This window comes from Alosa sapidissima, chromosome 7, assembly GCF_018492685.1.
Source record: "Alosa sapidissima isolate fAloSap1 chromosome 7, fAloSap1.pri, whole genome shotgun sequence".
Taxonomy (NCBI): Eukaryota; Metazoa; Chordata; class Actinopteri; order Clupeiformes; family Clupeidae; genus Alosa; species Alosa sapidissima.
In genome coordinates, this window is record NC_055963.1 from 32,597,329 (window position 1) to 32,619,462 (window position 22,134).

The following is a 22,134-nucleotide window of genomic DNA, read 5'->3' on the forward strand; positions in this document are numbered from 1 at the left end:
CACCTTTGAAAGGAGAGCACAGGAGTGAAAACTATGGCTGTTCAGCCTGTGCTGTCCTTTTTATTGCAATAATTATCTTTTTTAATTGTAAAACAGAAGCTGTTTGGTGTTCACAATTTAGAATTGCGTTGCTGTGTGCTAATTCATTAAATGTCTGTCTTTCAAATTCAGTCACTAATTGTCCATTGTACGGTAGTCGAAAAGTCTATTCAGTGGTCCATACTCCTATTTAGTAGTCTAATTAATTCTCCTTTGCTGTAAAGTATTCAGACTGGAAAGCAAGAACAACATCTACAGGGCAATGCTATTGTCGCCTTCAGGTGCCCAGAGACGGTGTAGAATATGAAGGCCTATAACTGACTCACCTCACCCATAAGTCATTAATAATACATTTTACAAGCTAATTAAACTTTGCAGTGGGAGGATCTCCTGAAGTACTACAATGACAAGCGAACCCATGCGCTGAGGTGTGTCACACGACCCATGCATAGCCGCGCTATGAACAAACCAGTGAGATGACAGCTCTCGGCGTGCGTGCGTGCGCCTCCGGACTCGCGTAAACCAAGAATCTTTATTTCAGTCGCGCGGGTTGAGAGCCGGGGGATTTCGTCTCTGTCGTGCGTGAAGCTACGGTTTATCGCTCCCCAATTTGTTTGGTTTCTCCGACAGAGGACTGCAAGTTGACTGTTGTATGAAATGTTAGCGTACATCACGCCTAAGTTTCCGGGGGGATTTAACCAGACAGAGGACGACTAAATACGTAGAGTAAGCTCGGCTGCTATCTAGCTCTAGCCCCGCAAGCAAGGCAAAACTCACGATTGAACCGTTATTTCCCGTGTTTTCTCCCAATACATTCAGACACCAACTCTATAACGGATAGCCTACCGAGGAGAGGAGAGACGTCAGACAGAGGTAACTTACTACTCTTGTCTTTAAGTGCATCCACGTGCTTTGTTGGGTAGTTGACTGTATAACATTGTTTTTGTTGATGAAATCGTCGTTACAGAGTCCCAAGTGGCGTCTCCTTACTGTTTATTCTTACATTCTGTTGAGTTTGGTCTACCAGACACAGACTAACACGAGGCTTGTATTTTTGCTACACTGTTCCGAATTAATAGCCATGCATTGCACATTCCTACATACATCGCACATGAATCGGTAAAGTCAGCATTAAACCAAAAAAGATTCCCTACTAAAATATTTCATGACGACTTCATACAGTGTGCTGTAGTTTGTCAGAAAACAGACCTTGTTTTTAAGTGCGTCTTGATGTCTGATTGCCTCTAAATTAAATTCGTTTTGGGAAAATGATGCTGATGCAAGAGCATCATCAGACCACTAATGCCTTTACACTTGTACTATGTTTCACACTGCATGCAATTTGAGTAACGTCCTGTGCATCAGCAGATCAAGAACACATCTATTCACATTAAGTCCCATTCTTTAGGCACATTGAAGGCAATAATTTTTTGTCTGTAGGTGGGTCGCTATAGAAACTATATCCTAGGTATCCTGTCAGTATGAGTATACTGAGACCGTTCAGGGGGTTACTATAAAGGTTTCTATAATCACTGGCCCACTTAAGCTGCCAATTGCATTGCAACAATTTACCAAGTAAACAAGCGGCTTGGATGGTCCAAATCACAGCATCTGTCACTCTGCCTGAGATTGGATTGAGTATGATTCCATGTGTGGCATGGCTCAAACTCCAGACCGACTCTATGCAATATCATTATTTTTTTTCACACACACACACACACACACACACACACACACGAGAGAAAGATAAAAACAGGTAGTTTTATGATAGAAAAAAATCTTTGCTTGAAATTTCCTCCCTGCTCCTCTTTATGAGAGTCTGAATTTTGGGCGATATAAAAAAGTAACTCTGGGTAATTTTGTATCAGCAGATTAATTTGCTCTGAGTGTGCGATTGACTGAGCTCCAATCTGAGTCCACCACAAGCTCAATTACGATGACAATTAGAAAAAAAAATGATGAGGATTAAAGGAGCCCAAAGATGAATTCAGACAGCCAATCAGCACTAGACAATAACTTCAATTCCGACATGTGTGTGTGTGTGTGAGTGTTAATGAGAGCCCTCTCCGTCTGAGAGAGTTCCACAGACTCATGCACAGCTCTCTCCCACACACACACACACACACACATACGGAGTTGAATGGCAGCTGTCCTGAGATCCCTCTATTGGAAATTGATTTCTCTGAGCCTCAGAGAAGGTTAGCGGTCAGCAAGAAGCACTTTCACAGGTCTGCGGAGGTGGACAGGTCAGAAGAGAAGAGAAAGAAAAGAAATGAAACGCAGACAGAAAGAATCTTGTCTGCCGACTCTCTGAGTTTCCAGCCAAAGTAAAGCAGACCTAGTTTTCTGCTGCTCTCTACTGGCTTCGGAAAGGAAAAAAAGAGAAACTGAGCTCTCCGCTCTCTTCCGAGTGCACAGGGCTCTATGCTTCTCCACTGCATGTCTTCCTCTGACATGTGAAGTTGCTTTGTGTGTGTGTGTGTGTGTGTGTGTGTGTGTGTGTCTGTGTGTCTGTGTGTATGTGTGTGTGTGTGTGTGTGTGTGTGTGTGTGTGTGTGTGTGTGCGCGTTTTGATGTTTTGTCATTTTTTTCTTCTCTCTTTCTCTCACCCGTTTGGCCATTCCATGCGTGAGTCACTGGGTGTTTATTTACAGGGTTCCTGTGGGGCGTGTCATGTCACGCCTGCGGGATATGCACTCAAGATTCAAGCACACACACACCACACACAGTCCTACTGTCAAGTCAGCTGATGTGACAGTAACCCCCCCCCCCCCCCCATCACACACACACACTTTATGCTGTTGGAAATCACACTCTGACTGACAGCTTTGCGCGTCTAGGAGAAGAGCGGGAGGATCAGGGAGCATAGTGGCATAGTGCCATATCTGAAATCCATTGTGAAAAGCCCAAGCCGCGATTCCATGCTGGTCGGTCCTGTTCGACACATAGTGCACTTAACGGTGACTTTTTTGTCATTGTGAATTTTTCATGCCAAAGAAGACCAGGTTCAATCAGAGGACAGGAAGTTACTTCTTATGTCCCCCCTCTCCATCATCAATTCAAATGAAACGACACAGGTTGATTTTTATTTGTTTCGACTCATCGTGAGCACTATTTCTTTGTGAGCACAGGTGAGAGAGAGCGAGAGCGAGAGAATAGAAGCAGAGAGAGTTGTAACAATGGTGTCTTTGGATCAAGCGATGTCAAGAGAGTCGCATGCAAGATGCACCGTGTTGCTACATTTGCTCCTGCCTCTCCCCCTGTCTGAGCTCCAAAGTGTGAGAGACGGTCTCATTCATGATTCAGAGCTCGGGCTTGTGCATTCAGTGTGAATGCCATCATCTCAGCGCTCCTGACCAGCGGAGGAGGGGAGCGCTCCTGTTCTATTAATACTCAGGCTTTTGGTGAAATATTGATGCCAGAGACAGGGGTAGGGGAGAGGTCAGCCTAGCAGCCATAATCTATGACCACATTCCACATTTGTAAATTGAAAGTTACAGCAAGAGTCAAGTGGCGGGTATGTGTGTGTGTGTGTGTGTGTGTGTGTGTGTGTCTCTCTGCCACTATTTTCACTGTGGACGTCAGGTTTTCAGTGAGCATGCATACTTCTGTGTGCAGTGTGTGATTAGGCAGGGGCCCTACATGTGATGGGAGACGGAACAGTTTTTGACACGTTTGCTGTGTTCGTTTTATCTGAAAAAAATTCTGCCTGAGTGCTCTTGTTTCCATCTCATTCAGCTGTCAGACTGCAGAATTATCCCCAGATGGCTGTTGCCTTTGGAGCGGAGCCGATACTTATCTGAATCCGAGCCAGAGCAGGGACAGATCTGAGCCAGATCACGTAGCATCTCTCAGGGATGTGTGTGTTTGTTTGTGTGTGTGTGTGTGTGTGTGTGTGTGTGCGCGTGTGTGTTTATCTTTTTTTTCAGATGGGGCACACACTGTTGTGGCTGATGAGCTATGATGACCTGAAGTGGCGCAAACTACTCTCTCTCCCTCTCTCCCTATCTCTCTCTGTGTGTGTGTGTGTGTGTGGTGTGTGTGTGTGTGTCTGTGTGTGTGTGTGAGGGACTCTAATGGATATGTATCTGCTCTCTTGAATAAAAGCCTAAGGACAGAAAAGCCCATTTATCAACCATATTCTCTCAAGAGATTTTGGCAGCCATGTGGGGCTTTTTAAGGCCTAGCCACACAGAAGGGTGATGCATATTGTGTCGTATGCCCAAGGCGCTTTCTCCCTCTGACTTTTGCCTTTGTCTCCATTTGTACTTTGTGCCATGGAAAAGTGCAATGATTCTACTCTCTATTGTACACAGTGGGATTTATGTGTCAGTGGGATTATGTTTTATGTGACTATTCTGTTTTATTTTGATGTTTCATGTCATCATTTTACATGTTTTTTTCATGTATGACCATTAGATCATACACAGTTTGTGGTGTTCCGTGGTATTGGTGTGCCGTCAAGTTTTATGTATTCCTGTGTAAGCTTAGCTAATGACATATTTCCATTGAGTCTGGACTAGGAATCCATTTTATATTCTACTCTATATGTTCCTGATATTTGAGAAAATAACAGGTTGACAAATATAACAGATGCAGTCTAGAAAAAAAGTATTCATTTCTACCATCTTGTTCTTGTGAACAACTGTCCAGTCTACTGTAGTCTTGCAGTTTGGAGCATATTTCATGTATACAGATTAATAGAAATGGGGAGATCAAAATAGAGCTTCATAGAAAACTATGTACCGGCTTTGATCCTACTTCGGTCTAATGTATTTCATTCTGAAAGAATATGCTCCAAAATACCTCACTGTGATAGCTCTCCACAATGCAAGCAGGTGTGAATGGGATAGCCTATTCACTTCACACACAACATGAAAAAGCTCAGCGACATATCTCACAATAGGTTTGGATTGTACATCTAAGTTGGGTGTGAATAGTTCAGTGCATATAGCTACTGCAGTTACTGTAATGCAGTTATTCAGTAGTTTCTGTTATTCAGTAATATTTCAATAGACCTGCTGTCAGATATGAGGACTAGTGTAGATGCATTGGTTGTAACAGCAACTTTGAAGAATGAGGTAAAAGGTTTCATGTGTCTCTTTCCTATTCCAATACATTGTGTGTTTCACAATTCAGTTTTCCATATCTCATTTTTTACATAAAAAGAAAAATAGAAATATATTTGTGTGTGCTTGTATCATATACTGTAGATGCAGACAATTTATAGGACCGGTATTACCTGCCACCTTGACATGTAGATGATGATTTATAAAGTTGCTTTATTATTGCCACAGGGATACAGGCCTGTGAACATTAAAACAGTTGTTCATAGGTACATGATAAAACTTTTATTGTTTTTATAGCTTCATTAGTGATCAGCTAATGTCATATGAACAGTGTATATCATTTTCTGAATAGATTAGCTGAGTCATTTGACCTGTCCTCCCGCTCCCTCTAGTACTGTATGGTGGGTTTGTTGTGGATTGGAGTTTGGGTAAATCTAGAGCTACTACTGTGTTATCCGTGCCTCACAGAAACCGGTCTGTTTGCAGCCTCTTAGCTCTTCATAGTTGCCCATGTTCTGTTCCATGCATCACAAATCATTAATGTCCTTCCAACTCAATTGCAGAAAAGCATGTTAAATAATTAAAGACATACACATAATCTCACTAGGGGTCTTTGGGGTATTTGTGTAATGATTTCAAGAGACATTCTGTTCAGATGTGCAGCTTTCCCCATGGCTCATAGGGCTTATTTCTCCAACTGTGGATTGTGATTGAAGTGGTAGGTTAGGACCAAGCTGTTTTTCACAAGTTTTGAGGTAAAAGTTTGATTGAATAGGCAGAAGGTTCATCATTGGACATTGGTAGAAGGGTCACATCACTGAAAAGCATCATAAAAAGGGCTGGTCTTTGACTTTTCCTTTGAATGCAGACCTGTGGTATAAGTGGGGCTTATCCTTGGGTTTAATTACCTCACCAATGTCCTTTTAATGTTAGCTGGTCTGAAATACTTCAGAGGCTTGAAAGAGTCAGTGAGTCATTGCGTGTCCACCCACATTGTGTTTGCAGTCTGATCAAGGCTGGCATTTTGTCTTCGCCCGCCCAGCCTCTGGGTAGCTCTCATTCATTGGTCTGGGAGGGAGCCCTAAGAGACAGAACACATAATTAATTAATCAAATGTGTACAGATTACGACCTTGTTAAAAATTAAATAAGTAATGCAACTATTTTGATTACCTTATCAAAGTAATGTACCCAATTACATTTGATTAGGCTACTTTTAATGACTTTATGTTTGGTATACTAGAGAAAAACAAGAAAAAAACAGTTTAAAATGCTAAAAATTTGTGCATGTATCGCCAAATGATTTGAGTTTGTCTAGCTGGAGAAAAGATGCCAATGCTTTACAGTTTTTTTTCTGAAAAGAAACTATTCGAAAGTAATATATATTTGAATTCACTAAGATTTTGCATAGAAACTGCAATTTACAGTAATTGCACATTTTTTTCAGTAACTATAAAAGAATGCAATTATATTTATTTTGTAATTGAATTACATAATATGTTGTGTAACTAGTTACTCCCCTGCCCTGTTCCTCCAATCCTGTGTCCATGTGCATGCATGCAAACTGACCAAGATAAGCACCTTTGGCTTTAGCCTCAGCTGCATGGCACTATATATGTTTTACCCCTTTGTGTGGTGGGGATGTGAAAAGGCATGCACCGCGTTTTAGCAGATACGCTTATCTCCAGCAACCTTGCTTTTGTGGATTATTCCACCCAAACAATACACCGTGTTGTATTGTATGCACGATGTGTGTAGACACAACACTCTGTTGGGCACTTTTTTCACCTCAACTGTTACTGGCACGTTCTCTTTAAGTATTCATGGCCATTTGGCTTTGAGAACACAAGGAATGCAGTGATATATGCTCCATAGACTGTGTTCTTTCTTTTATGATATTGTTGTGGAAAACATTCACTGCAGGCTGCAGGTGTAAAACCCTTTGGTTGTTTTGCTTTTTGTTTGTTAGTGTTTCTTTTTTACCATTCAGTTGGCACACCAGGTAGCAATTGACTGGAGCAGATTTTGCCCCTTGTCTAGCTTGGATCTATTCCAGAGTCAATTGCTGTGTGGAATTTGTGTCTGACCACACAAATACTTTCAGGATCCCATTTCTCCTTTGAAGCGTATTGTCCCTGGTCTAATACAAGTCTCCTTGCTATTAGTCTAGTGCCAGGTCTGTCTTCTCGCTCAATACCTGATTGGGTCAAGTGTTCAGGGATTGGGATTTGCCAAATCAATACATGTAAATGTTAAAACATCTTATATTCCCTACCAAGTGTCAGCACTGACATTTGCATTCCCTGTCCATGTGTAAATATGTAATGTGTGAAGGAGGCAGGTATTGAAAAGATTCTAGAACACATACTATATACATACTATTCAGGTGTAAGTTTTGACTCAATACCTTTCTTCATTCTCTTTCTCTAAATCGGTGTCAGGCTCCACCACCACTCTCATCTCCCCTCTACCAGCTCACCACCTTGATGTTTGAAAGCTGAATGGCAGTCTTATCTCTCTGGTGGCTCTTTTGATCCCACTGATTTTTCTCCTGCCATTTTCCACGTGTGGATATTTATATATTCCCTGTGATTGGATGTCGCCATCTTCATCCCTCTAGAGGCACCTGACCCTCTCTGAATATCTGACTTAACTGTGATTCATTCACAGATGACAATGGCTCTGTTTAAGCAGCCAGTGTGCACGCATCTGTTTATCTGAAATGTCACCTGTCTGTTTTGTCTCTTTCTCCCCTTTCTTTCTTTCTTTCTTCCTTTGTTTTTTGTCCCTTTCTTTCTCTGAAATATCAGGGGCTGGCCATCATTGGAAGGAGACAAGTCAGGACCCTCCACCCCCTCCACAGACACACACACCTCTGCTTGAATGTAAGCTCTCACTGACCTCCCACTATGAAGATGGGGTTGCTATGGAAACTGCTTGTGCTCCAGTCATTCATCGGATGTCTGGCAGGTAAGTGTGTGAGAGGGCGTCCGCTCCGGCCACCTCTGCTCTGACTGCTCATTATCTGGACATCCCCTTCCCTTCCTTCCCTTCCCCACCCCACCGCCTCGTCGCACCCACAACAAACACTGTTTACTCAAACAAATAGACCCAGCTCAGGGAAACGTCCCTATCACTGTGCGCAAAGCGAAGGGTTTTCAAGGAGTAGGATGTTGCAGTGACAGTGCAAACAGTGGATGTACATAATATACAGAATGTACAGTATGTCAGTGCATTTTGATGTAAAAAAAAAACATGCAGCATTTTACCTTCAAGTGATTAGTCACTAGTAGCCACAATATACATTAGCCATAGTATAACAGTTATCTGTAGATTACATCCATAGATTTTAACTGTTGCCTGAAACAGCAATACCTGTTTATCTGTGTGTGTGATGATTCCTGGGAATCTGTCATATGTCTCGGTGTTGCCAGCACCTTACCCCTGCAGATGGTGTGTGGGGTTCCAGGGTTAGGCTACGTGTGAATGTCGAGGTACTTACTTGTTGAGGCAGTGCAGACGTTCACAGCGACACCTCAGAGTCCAATGTTGCCATCGTTACATCCAGGAGGAAATGATCGCCGAAGCCTGCGATAACCACTTTAGCCACTTCGCTTGGCTTTTATCACCATATTAACTTCACAATGGCTGTTCTAGGCACTAACTCTGAATTAACATCGTCAGGTCGTAACGCAGGGGCTCTCTCATTGCATTGTCATAAATGTGCTGAGATCACAAGGATCAGCCGATTTTATTTTAGTTGTTGTTTTGTTGTTTGCTCTTCTGTGTAGATAATGGGAATGCTTTCACATCCTAAATCAGAAGTGCGGTGTCTGGAAAGAGAAAATGCATACGGGTGATGATCTGATGGGAATTTGAGTGCTACAAAACATCACCGCTCCGCGTTACTTTTTTCCGAAAGCAAACAATTTACATACAGGAGGGATTTAAAAAAAAAAAAAACCTTGTCTGCTTTGCGTCTGGCTTCATAGTCTTGCCATAATGAGCATCCCCTGTGCATTAAGGTGATATTAATATTGTTGCTTTCCAAACGTCCCTAAGTGCATCATATCCAAGTAAGAATATTTTCAAATGAAATATAATATGTGTATATGTACATAAATATAAATCATATTTTTACCCGTTCACTGAGAAGAGCTCCCACCCCTCCCTGGCAGTTATTGGTGTTGTCAGTGAATGCATTATGCCAATTGTGGCTTCATGGTTGAAGTGTGCACTAGTGCTAGCTCCAGTCAAGTGCCAGTGAATGAGCTGCCCCTGCATAATGCATAGGTTATGCGGCAGGCAGGGAGACCTGCAGTTCAGCAGCAGTTCAGTGCAAGAGCAGCAAACTGGACAGAGATGCAGGGAGGTACAGCATGAAGCGAGGTGAGGCGAGGTGTACAGTATTCCCCACGGCCCAGGAGAGGTCTCAGCCTCGCTGTTCCCTGAGCGAGTTCACCAGGAGGGAAAGCCTGCTGCTCCCAGATGGGCAAGGTGTAGCTAATCAGCCGTACAGCGCTTGTGTGTGTGTGTGTGTGTGTGTGTGTGTGTGTGTGTGTGTGTGTGTGTGTGTGTGTGTGTGTGTGTGTGTGTGTGTGTGTGTGTGTATCTGCCGCCATGGACGAGATTGAAAAGTTCAACCTGTCGGGAGAATATCACAGGTGTGTATGTGTGTGTGTGAGAGAAAGAGTGTGTTTGTGTGTGTGTGTGAGAGAGAGAAATAGTGAGTGTGTGTGTGTGTGTGTATGTGGGCACAATCTTTTGGTGGCCAGCCAGACAGCTGAAGCGTAAACTCTGCCTATTCTTCCCTTGTGAGGGGACTGTTTCAGCTCCTCCAAGAGTCTCTCTACTCACCTCCTTCCCATCATCAGTTATAGCCAACAAATCCATGACACTGAGTTATCAATGTGTGTGTGTGTGTGTGTGTGTGTGTGTGTGTGTGTGTATGCCTGTGTGTGTGTGTGTGTGTGTGTGTGTGTGTGTGTGTGTGTGTGTGTGTGTTTTGTTGTTGGAAACACTCTTTGACTCTGATGAAATATGAATGCTATTTGGCACCAGTCCACCACATCCATGGGCATGGCCTCTTGATGCTCAGTCCCATGCTCAGATCCTGCTGGATAGAGACAGAGGCAGCAGCAGGCAGGGGACAGGAGCGAGAGCACACACACACACACACACACACACACACACACACACACACACACACACACACACACACACACACACACACACACACACAGGTTCCTGGCTGCTGGGACAGGGGCCAAGCCGGTGGAGCTAGAGGGGAACAGTGAGATGTCATCAAGCTTGGAGCAGTCAAAGTGTCGTGTCAGATGGGCTCGTCTGAGGCGAAGGCGATATTGCTGCTAATCAGGAGAAAGCAAGTGAATAATGTAGGCTGTGCATCCCCCTGACATCAATTTAGCGCATGTTAAGTTTCTGGGTGATTTTCAGGAGGCCCTTACTGTGGTCATAATCAATAGGTGAGGAAGCCTATGGAGTAATGACTGACCGCAAGGTGTTTGTGAACTATGGCTGTATACATGGTACTAAAAAAACAGTGACTTTTGAGACTGTCAAATTATGCAGACAATGTATTCACCCACTGTCTGCGTCATGTAAGAGAAATGTATTTTGGTGGTTGTTTTCTTGAGTTTTTTAAAAAAAATATTTCCACCTGCTACCTGACAGTTACATCTTACTAAATGTTAAAACCTTGCCTATACAACAAAGTTAGTCGATTGTGGGTGTCTTTGAGGTGGTTTCATAACATCAACATATCTATAAAATGAATCAGAAATCCATCAAACTTTGAAACAACCATGGCTTTCAGAAAAACAACAGCTCTCAACAACACTCATTTGTTCAATTGTTTATCGTGCCAACATGAAGCATTGTTTGATGTGTGTGCTGTGCAGACAAGACGAATTGTGACCATCCAAGCAGACCACACCAGTCATTAGATGAAAAATTATCTTTCCTCCGAGGCAGGCAGTGTAGGTCATGATGTTTGAAATGAAATGGCCGATTGTTGCATGGTAGTGTATTTTGTAGGACAGAATCTCTTTTTGCTTATATGCATTTCGTTTCTGAGCATATTAAGTAATTTAATCACATTTACTGCTGTGATGTGATCATGAATTGGATTTAATTAAATGCTGGATGGTGTTGTTACATTTAATCACCCAACAGTCCCTTTTTCATTAATGGGGAGTTTTAGTTCCCTTAAGGCCATATGCTCACTTATGCTTATTCATTATACACAAATCCAATAGCAGTCATTTTATTTGTCATGTTTAATTGGATGAAAAGCTAGATGGATGAAAACCACTTTAAATCTAATAATCTAAACTATGGATAATTGGTATGTGGTGTTCTCAGTATTCGGTCTGTGCCGAAAATGGTGTATGTATGTGGTGGGTGAGCCTTCATAATGGTGTATGTATGTGGTGGGTGAGCCTTCATGAGTTTGGGGCTTAAGTGGTGCAAAAGATTGTTTTGCTGTCTCACACCTGTCCTTTGCCGGCCTCCTGTAATAGGGTTGGGAGCCCTCGGAGAGAGAGACCTTTGGGGACGCGTGTGCCTTATCTGCGCTGGCGCGAAGGTGGAGGTGCTTTAAAAAGCGAGATTGACTTTTTTATTTGATGCATAAACCCTCTGAATCTGAATCCAATAGATTGCAGGCAACACAAACCCCGGTGTGCAGTCACCTCGCCACCTCTGCACGTATGCACACAATACACACATTCACTCACTCACACACACACACACACGCACACACACTCACTCATGCACGCACACAAACACACACTCACTCACTCACATACACACACACACTGAGACACACACACGCACACACACTCACTCATGCACGCACACAAACACACACACACTCACTGAGACGCTTACACACACACACACACACACACACACACACACACACACACACACACACACACACATATACACATACACATATACATACACGCAAACACACACGTATGCACTCATACAAATACACACACAGTGAAACACACACACACACACACACACACACACACACACACACACACACACACACACACATTTGCAGCAGTAGCCTCCCTCTGTGGCTGTTTATTCATGCTGAGGTAAGCTCAGCAAATTCATTTGCTGTCAGGCGCTATTGAATCTGAGATTAGTTTTTATTTCGTTCCCCAAAGTGCTTGGCGCTCTCGCTCTCTCTCTCGGCCCCATTCTGGTGTGCCTGGACGCAGGTCCTGTGGAGCGCTGCATGTGTAGTAGGGCTGTATTGTGTGTGTCCGCAGAGCCGTGTCTCACATATCGGGGTGCAGCAGGTCTCTCTCTCTCTCTCTGTCTCTCTCTCTCTCTCTCTCTCTCTCACACACACACACACTCTCTCTCCTTGTTGTAGAATCCCTGTTAGCCTTGTTGTAAACTCCCTGTTAGTATTCAAAATCCATGCTTCCCAGAAATATTGGTTTTCATCTGTCTGTCTGTCTGATGGTCCGTCTGCCCTTGCAGGAAATCTATGACTGGCTGGAATAAAGCGAGTTTACAATTTCAATTAATTAGTCAGTATAATCAGAGTGGACCTCTTACATTTCCTATTTAGGGATGGACATTCCAGTATGTGATTATGCCCAATAGATGGGAATTTCATTAACAGCAGAAGAGAATATGTTTAGTATTCAAGTTGTGTTGAACACACCGTTACATCCGTGATGGCATTTGTCCATTACACACTTTCATGTATTTGATACAGAACCTCTTGAGGTACAAAGTGGAATTACGTGAGGTTATTGTCTGAAGCTAGCTGGAAAGCATGCTAGCTTTAGTATGTGCAACACAGTGAATACACAATTTTGACAATATGTCAAAATGGTCATTTTTTCCACATTGTCTTGTTATATCTATTCATGTTTTGAATGTTTAAACCAAAAAAAAAGCCTACACAGTCAGTCTAAGAGATCTGGGCCTACAGAGAAACACAGCAAAGACCTAAAAGTTATCCTCCATTGTTCAGCTGGTAGCATGAGATGTTTACCCTGTGATAACGAGGAGCGGTGGGTTTCAGGGCTTTGCGTCAGACTGTTCTAGAACCTGGGGCATTGCCTGTGGAGCCCCTGCTCCCACTGTGCGTTTCCTCAAGAGAGACTGCTGTTGTCTTAGCAGAATCTCTCACCCGGCGAGCTTGTTCCTGCCAATTTAGCTCATCCGCACTGCAGCCAACCCATGACCCAGTAATGTGAAGCACGCAGGGCCATGCAGAAGGCCATGGCCTGATAGGACTTTTGGAGCAGGAAGTTCATGCTCATTATTCCAGTGTGCCAGTCAGCATTAGACTACACATGGATTAATAGTTAAGTGCAGGTTGGAGGTTAGTGAATACACTGATGCAGCAGGAACTATTTAAAGTGAATCATTAATCATCAATAAGAGAAATGCTAAACTCTAATAAACTCTTATTTAGTGTTGTTACTTGAAATAGGCGTCAACTCCTGTTGACGGCTAAGACGAGCACAGATATAGAGCTATGTGCTTCCGCAAGAGTATACCACCCCCCCCCACCACCCCCCCCCCCCACACACACACACACACACCCCCCTCTTCCCCACCCCCTACTTACAAGTTACTTTTTCTCAGGTAGCTCAATTTACCGCTCTTCTCATGAGGAGGTATTTTTACATGCAGACATCCTCTCTGCTCTGCTCCGTTCCCACAGAGACCCGTTTTTCCACGGGCCCAGCTCTATTTCCAGGATTAATGAAATGGAAATGCTGCTCTGGAGTGCGCCCGTGCGCCGAGCCCTGCCGAGTCATGTGAGGGGTATTAGCTCCAAACGGCCAGATACAAGAACTCAATAAAAAAAAAAACATGACTGCTGCTGCGCTTGAGAAAAAAGGAAAAAAAAAAAAAGTTCTGAATTCAATCAAAGACGTTTGCCTTTCTAACCTATTTAAATTGAACAGCATTTGACAGCAATACACTATGCTGGAGGTCTCAAGCTTTGCTTATAAGCCTTTTTTCAGCAAGCCCTCCCTCAATTTGCATGCCAGTGTGTGTTAGTTCTCACATTTCCCTGTAACCACGGGCCATTTTGCATGTGAATTACTGTGCTGGACTCAGGAGGATAGGTCTGTTTCCTCATGAGTATGTTAGTTTCATATTAAACCCGATATATTGCGCTTTATATCACCCATATAGTCCCATACAAAGAGAGAAAACGAGTACTGTATGTATATACTAATCTGAATAAAGAGCTAAAATCATAAGTGCATTATTACTTGAAGTCTTTCTCACAGGCATATGTGGATTTTACATACAGAAGTTATGTAGTCATAAAATGCATAATGTAATCAAGGGTTTGTTTCTGGAAAAGAAATTGTGTATCTTTTCTTTTATCTTGCAGTGTGACAATTGAAAATATGGAGATATAGTCTTGAATGAAGAGCAGTACCACAGACATTTTTTGTTGTTTTTGTTTTGAGGAGAACATTGTTACAGTGATTACTTTCAACAGATTGTTGTAAGGCTTGTTGTAAAGTTTTGTTGAAAGGGAATCACTACATTACGTTTCAAAACAATTCCAAAAAAACAATAGTGAAATCTCAGCAGAGCCCATGCACACCATCACTCTTAATATTTCAATTCTACAGACATGGTGGATTGTGTCACCTGAAAAAAAAGAGAATCAGTATTCTAAAGTAAGGTGAGATCAGTATTCTAGAGTAAGGTGAGATCTGTATCCATCTCTGTCATGCCTTTGTCTTTTGAGCCTCACTCTTTCTTGCTTTCTTTTTTCCCTCTGTCTCCTATGTCTTGCACTCTCTCATTTCTCTCCCTTTCCTTCTCTCTGTTTCTCTATCTTTTTCTCTTATCCTCTCTCCCGCTCTCACCTCATCCCTCTCTATCTCCCATTCTCTCTCTCTCTCTTTCTCCAAACAGAGAGTACCACGCCGCTCCGGCCTGTATTCGTGAAGCAGCCTGGCAGTATTGTTTTCCCCATGCACTCTACCGAAACCAGACGAGAAGTGACGTTCAGCTGTGAAGCCCAGGGATACCCACCACCCTCTTACAGGTCAGATCTTTTCTCTCTCTCTCTCTCTCTCTCTCACACTCACACACACACACACAAACAAACAGCTTTGTGAATCCCCCTGTGTGGATGAGATGGGATGGAAGAGTATACAGCTTTTATCCATTCATTTCACTGCCCTAGATTTTTTCTGTTTGTCCCTGTGTGCCTAAGGCCTCAGGCACTGTGTTTCCCATTCTGATCACAGACTGTGAAGATGCAAGGTGAAGCAAGAAGCCAAGTCCCAGTCTGTTAGCCCCCTCACAAATCTCAACTTGTATTACGTCTTTACGTGTGTCAGTTGAACTGTCAAAGAAAGTTTGACACTCTAATGTCAACATGTTGCAAAATAAGAAATGTTATGTAAACGGCAAACTGCATTTTGACAGTTATCATTTATTTTTTATTTGGATAGATTCTCAGATGCCGCAGTGTTTCTCGGCATCTGAGAATGTGTGTGTGTGTGTGTGTGTGTGTGTGTGTGAGTTTGTATCTGCTTGTCTATATAAAAAAAACATATTCAGTCCTTGCTCAGACAATTCAGTTTGTTGAATAGTTGAATAAACCAAGGTGCTGATTTAATTGAGGTTATCCACCATGGACAAGATGCTCAGATTTTAAGTGAAGAACAGAACTTAAAAAAAATATAATACTGATTCAGTGTAATTTGAATTGGTGATACTACAGACTAGTATAGAAGAAAACAAATCTACTTCAAACAACTGAAATGCCAGTTTGGAACTCAACTTTCCATGAAGTTCAGGTCAAGCACAGAATCCGAAGATGTCCATGGACACTCTGAAAACAGTCCACCGGCTGTCATTATGATTAATGTGTCTTGAAAAGGCAGAGTTCGTGCTAATTGGTTGCTAATTTGAACTAATGTTATCAACCAAGTCAGTTTGGGCTTACACGGAGCATGCTCACACCTCACTCAGACACACACACACATGCAGTGATTCTGACTTGAAAAGAGAAAAATAGGTAATGTTAGTATTTGTGTCATCCCTACATGTATTGTTTTATTGATAAATATTCATTGCGGGTCTAGGATACATGTCCCTGTTAAAGTGTCAGTGTTGAGGAGTTGGGTAAAGGAGCGCAGGAACATGACCTGTGGGAAGGGGAGCGCTCTACTCTGTGTTTTGTCAGTTCAGTACAAAGTGGTTTAATTTCAACAGAATGGTAAATGAGCAGAGGGAAGGAGTGTCCTCCCAGCGTTTCAGCGCTGCCATGTCGACTTGGAGCAAAGTTTGGAGACCTTGGAAGTTTTCTCACAGTTTCCGACCCACGTCGCAAGCTTTCTGTTGAGAGAGGGGGGGAGTCTATTTCGAGGAGCCAAGGACAAATTAATTTATCTAGGACGGCCTCCCACTCCCCCTCAACACCCCCACCATCCCACCCCTCTCCAACGACTGCCATTACGGAGAGGCTCTCGGAGTTGTCAGCGCGGGTCCTTGATTTGTCTCGTCTGGCGAGCTCCGACCCATTCCAGCTGCAGCTCCAAATCACTAAATCAATCTAATCAGGTAGCCTGCCACTGAGCTTGGCTTCAGCAGATCAGCTCTCCCTCTCTCTCTCTCTCTCTCTCTTTCCCTCTCTCTCTCCTTCTTCCTCTCTCTCTCCCTCCTTCTTACTCTCTCTCTCACTTTCTCCGTCTCGATCTCGATCTCACTTCTCCTCATCGCCACCCAGCCATGTAGATGGAGAAGAAATGAGAATAGGGGCATGGGGAGAATCAAGAGAATCACTCACTTTGCTCAAAAGATGAAAAGCCTACTCGGAGAAAGAAAAGGCAAAATAGAGAGACACATTGAGCCAATGTTGGGAGATAATTGCTAATGGGTCTTTAATCCCTTTTCAGTGGATTTTAAGGGGGTTAGAACACATGAAATGTTAAAACACCATCAGCAGTCTTATCCAGGAAAAAGAACCCATTTTGCAATGCTATTCTCTACCCACAAGTGAAGAAGTGTAGTCTTCTGATGTTTTATTGAATGCTTTGAATAAAACACATTCATTATCCCCCTCTATGTCCATCTGTTATAATCACAGAATGCATTCAAATGAAACATCTGACTCAATATCGCTCACGTCGAGACAAGTTTATCAGACGCGAGTAGTATGTGTTAGTTTAGAGACACTGCAGCAGGTGTGTTGTATGCTGGCTGCTTTAACGTTATCGTTAAAATCTGCTGGAGGCAAGGTGAATGGCAGCTTGTCTGTTGGATCATGGAGCCGCTGATTGGTTCACAGCTTCTGAATTTAATGTCAGTATTAATCTTCCCTGATTTACGCTGGGTTTCTGCCCCCCCCCCCCTCCCAAACCCCCTCGGTGAGGGTGGCCTGTAGCGAGAGGAGCGTGCGTTACCATCACGAATGAATAATGCTCCTCTGTAATTGCCTCTTACATCAATAATAATCACTTTTGTCTGCTGCGGCGTACCCCAGGCTCACCCATTTGTTTTGATTTGTGTTTCGCGGTGATAAAGCACCTTGATTTTTCTCCTGCAATTAAAGCTTGATGGTGATGAAAGCATTTGATTATGCTGAGTGACCGTGTGGGTTTGATGAAACAAAGCTTGGCATCTCTCTGTGTCCAAATATAACCCGGGGAAACATTTTTGGGTCGTAATGCAGGTGCTTCAGACATTTTTGTTCATACTGTATGTTCTACAAGGTCTCCACATGGTGACACAGCTCCAAAACAGGTGGTTTTGTGCTATTTGAATGTTTTAGAAGGTCTGTCTTATATTTTTGATGTCAACAGAAGAAGATAAGAAAACATTATTGGCCATGAAATAAATATTGTCCATTATCGTGCATTACACTTTCCCCCTACTGATATCCAATCCTGTGTTCCCCATCCGCAGGTGGAGGCTAAATGACTCTTTCATCGCGCCCAGGCTGGGATCTCGATATAGCTTCTCTGGAGGAAACCTGCAGATCAGCCATCTCAATAAGGAGGAGGACGTGGGGATTTACCAATGCCTGGCATCCAACTCCTTAGGGACCATTCTGAGCAGAGAGGCCAGTCTGCATATTGCCTGTGAGTCCGGTTTATCATATCGGTTGTCATTCTCCGTGTAAACTCGTGTGTGTATGTATGTGTGTGTGTGTGTGCGAGCGTGCGTGCGTGCATGCGGCAAGGCGGTGCAGTGTTTTTTACTCATTGCTGGTGAATTTATTATTTTTTCTTAAAGGTTATTCCCAATCAGGGAAGTGTGTGTGTGTGTGTGTGTGTGTGTGTGTGTGTGTGTGTGTTGTATGTGTGTGTGTGTGTCTTCTATTGCTTGTCTATCTGTCTATGGGTGTCTGGGTGTGCCTATATGTGTGTGTGTGGAGGATGCTTTTATCCTGTCCAAAGAAGCCAGTGTACATATTGCCTATGAATCTTTTTAACTAAAAGTTATAATTCCCCATGTAAACAGTGAGACATATGTGTGGTTTGGAGGGAATTGTAGAGGGGTTGGGTGGATCATGGCTTTGGTGAATGATGTGGTTGGGCCTGGGCTGGGAATGATCCATAGATGCAGCCACAGATGGGCTTCAGACCGGCTATAAGTGTGTGTATGAGACCTTGGCGGATTGTGGTATAACTAATGCTTTACGGCATCCATCCATCATCTTTACGAGCCGTATTCCTCGCCATCTCTGATGGCAAGGTGAACCTGGTGTGGACAGCTCCTCTTTGACGGCTGCCCACCCCAAACGACAGCATTGACAGGCCGTGACTGACTGGCCAGACCGATTGAATCCTGATGTCTGTTTTCCCCACACCAGCCAACAGGCGAAGGGGTGTGTGTGTGTGTGTGTGTGTGTGTGTGTGAGGGGGGTTCTCCGATCCAGCCCCAGCATTTGCACCCAAGGGGAAGCACCTGCGCTCTCAGCCCAATGAGTTGGCTCCAACCAGGGATTGCCCCCTGACCCTGCCCCCCCTCCCCCCTTTCTGACCCATGCTGTAAGTCACACTGATTGCTCTCATCGGTCATGCTCCTCTGACCCGAAACTCCAGCCTGGTGCCGGAAGACGAGTGGAGAGGTGGATGGCAGGTGGAGCGGAGAGAGAGATGGGGAGACTGGCGCTAGCGTTTTCTCGCTCCGCTCTCCCCCCATCTTATTTATTAGTCTTGGTGTAACTTAATTAAGAGTGCGGGAGTGATTGAGTGGCAGAGGGTCAGGGGATAATTCAGAGAGTGACTGGTATTATTAAAGCCTGTGTCCTGTCATTTATAAATGACATGCAGCCTCCAAAGGGGAATCACGACACGTTGCTCGGATCGCTTGTCCACGTGTTCTGGGATCTATTGCCTTTTATTAGCCACAGATATGACAGGAGAACTCTGTTGCTGATATACAGTAGATTCCGTTTGTGCATGCAAAATGTTTTTCCTATTGATGGTGTAGGGCTGGCCAATAGTAGCTGATTTTTGAGACTTGAACTGCTGTAGTCCCCCCCCCCCCCCCCCCTCCGAAATCGCAAAAGAGCTGCTATGCTAGGAATGTTTGTGCATTCCCTCTATATTATATCGGAGTTATGTTCATACTTTGTTGCAAAAGATGCATATTTAGATTGTTTACTATTGCGCTTCTCAACTGTAGGGGGACCCCGAGAGCAAATCTTCTTTAGTTTGGTTTCTTTTAATGTCTAGCTTTCCTTTAGATGGAAGTTTAAAATCTGAATATACAAAGGTTCATTTTCGTAAAGATGCCTATAAAAAAAGAACATGTAATGTATCTGTAATTCAATGCTGGAGCTTGCTATTCCTGAATGTGGGACAAAGTTGGGAGCTACACGATTAATTGCAGCCTTTGCAGTTAGTTAATTCCATTAGCTCAAATTGCGACTGTAAATTTCGTTGTAGTTTTGAGTTAGACTGGAATGTGCATTTACAACTGAATAGCATATACCATAGCATTTGGGGGCAACTTCACTATGTCAATATAAATCACTTTTTAAAGTCATTCACTAGGCTCGAAAAATCATTAAACGTCTACGCTACTATGGAGTATGTAATTGTAAAGAAAGGGTGTAAAATAATGACTTGCTCTTCCTCCAGTCACCGTCATCTTGTGTGGAGAAAGTCCTTACAAGTCGTTGTACCGAATGCAGTACAAGCCTCTCAATGGACGCAAAAGGAAGAGAGTTTGGTAATCGACTTATACAGACTTTCTCCTCACAAGATGGCGGCAACTTAAAGAAGAGCAAAGATAAACTCAGAGTTGGTCATTTTAATGAGGAAGAAAAAAACTGGAACTTGAACTAGCTCCATTAGAAATCGCGAACTATAACACAAAATTGTTAATTTTAATCTGTGTGAACTGAGCTTTGTGCTAGCTCTTGTGAGGTGTGAACTTGCTTAACACGGCAGCCAAGCTGTTCTCCTGCAGGAGTTGAAGACAGCTCATTATTATCACACAGTGTTGTTCTTGCTTTTGCTCAGAGCCCAGCACTGGGCCTTTTTGACTCCATGGGGCTCGCAGGCACACACAGACAACTCTGTTCCAGGAACATTCTGCTGTCCCTCAACACTACGTGTCCATGATGCAACACGCTCAGATCATCCCATGTTTATATGGAGTTACAGCTGGCATGTTTGTTATGGTGCAGTGTGTATTTGTTATTCTCAGTTGACATATCTGTAGCACATCTCTCTCTCTCTCTCCCTCTCTCTCTCTGCTCCCTCTCTCTCTGCTATCTCTCTCATGAACAAAAATGCATGCATGGAGAGCGTCGTTTACCTCTGTGCTGAAGGAGTGGAGTCTATTAGTACTGCTATGGTTATGCCCATAGATGATTTCCCAAGAATTTATTTTTCACACACCAAGTACAGTATTATGAGGAGGAGAATGCAGCAATCTGCAGCATACTGCAAGAGCAGGAGAGCTTCTATCAGCTCTGGTGTAGAGAGCTTCATATCCCTTATCAGCTGTTTCATTTGAGGTCTCTGTGAATCTTATAATTAGGCATGATTAGCATTTCCTCTCGGTAGCGCCGCTGTGGCATTTCAATCTTATCTTGGTAATTACTTTGCCATTATATGAGTCTGATCCCTCTCACACCTCCGAAGAGGAGCTTTTTCAGCACCGCTTCTCGTTGGCCCGCGTGTGGCTTTCTGAAAACTGCTCCCCATGGCTCACTCTTCTCCACAAGCATTTTTTTTTATTGAATTTCATGCTGCGACAGACGGAGGGAAAAGACACTCTTCACCTGTAGGAATTCGGTGTCTCATTCACTTCAGAAGGGGGGGACAGAGGGGTTGGGGATTGAGAAGCAGCAAGAGCATATTGTCAAAAAAAAATTATGAGAATTTATTTCACATCTGTGTGAGGATGACCCACAAATGTCAAATAGTTTATGCTGAAAGTGTTGTGTTGTGCTGTAGTCTGGCCCTCAGAGGTGGTTTATGTGACTGCTTGTCACAGGACTAGTCATGAAATACAGTATCTCAGTGAGACAAATCTCCCCATTAGTCACTAATCACTTCAGAAGCAATTAACGCTCCACTTTAAGCCAATCTATGTGATGTGTTTACATTTTATACATTATGATGGACACATATGGAGATGTCGGTAAAGATGTTTTATCTCTCTGAAGGAAGTGAACATTGGCAGTGCTCTTTAGTCATCCTGTATGGTATATGATGACTAATGGCAATAACCTTTTAAAATTATATCAGTGATCAGGAAAAAACACATGTCTGTCAAGGAAGGAAGCAGCATGAGAGCTATGTGGGCTTGAGTCCAGACTGATTTTAAGATGATCAGTCTTTGGTTTGTGTCGTCGCTCTGTATCCATCTCACCCCTAATGGTTGTTATTAAGCAGCTAGCTGCCATTTCCGACCAGGCTCAGGAGCTCAGGAGCTTGCCTCTCCCCCCACATTCATTATACATCAGTGCATGTGCTCCTTCTCTGCATGTTCGTGTGTGTGTGTGTGTGTGTGTG

At 43.4% G+C, this 22,134-nt stretch overlaps 1 protein-coding gene across 1 annotated transcript in view; it reads left to right on the plus strand.

Annotated features, from left to right (window-relative positions):
- The first annotated feature begins 545 nt into the window (after positions 1 to 545).
- cntn3a.1 (contactin 3a, tandem duplicate 1) overlaps positions 546 to 22,134 on the plus strand; it is a 73,908-nt gene continuing 52,319 nt past the window's right edge. The window contains exons 1-5 of the mRNA XM_042099256.1: positions 546 to 765; positions 859 to 912; positions 7,918 to 8,077; positions 15,059 to 15,191; positions 18,062 to 18,237. Coding sequence (XP_041955190.1) covers positions 8,017 to 8,077; positions 15,059 to 15,191; positions 18,062 to 18,237 — 370 coding nt within the window. The 5' untranslated portion in view covers positions 546 to 765; positions 859 to 912; positions 7,918 to 8,016. The remainder of the gene's footprint in view (positions 766 to 858; positions 913 to 7,917; positions 8,078 to 15,058; positions 15,192 to 18,061; positions 18,238 to 22,134) is intronic.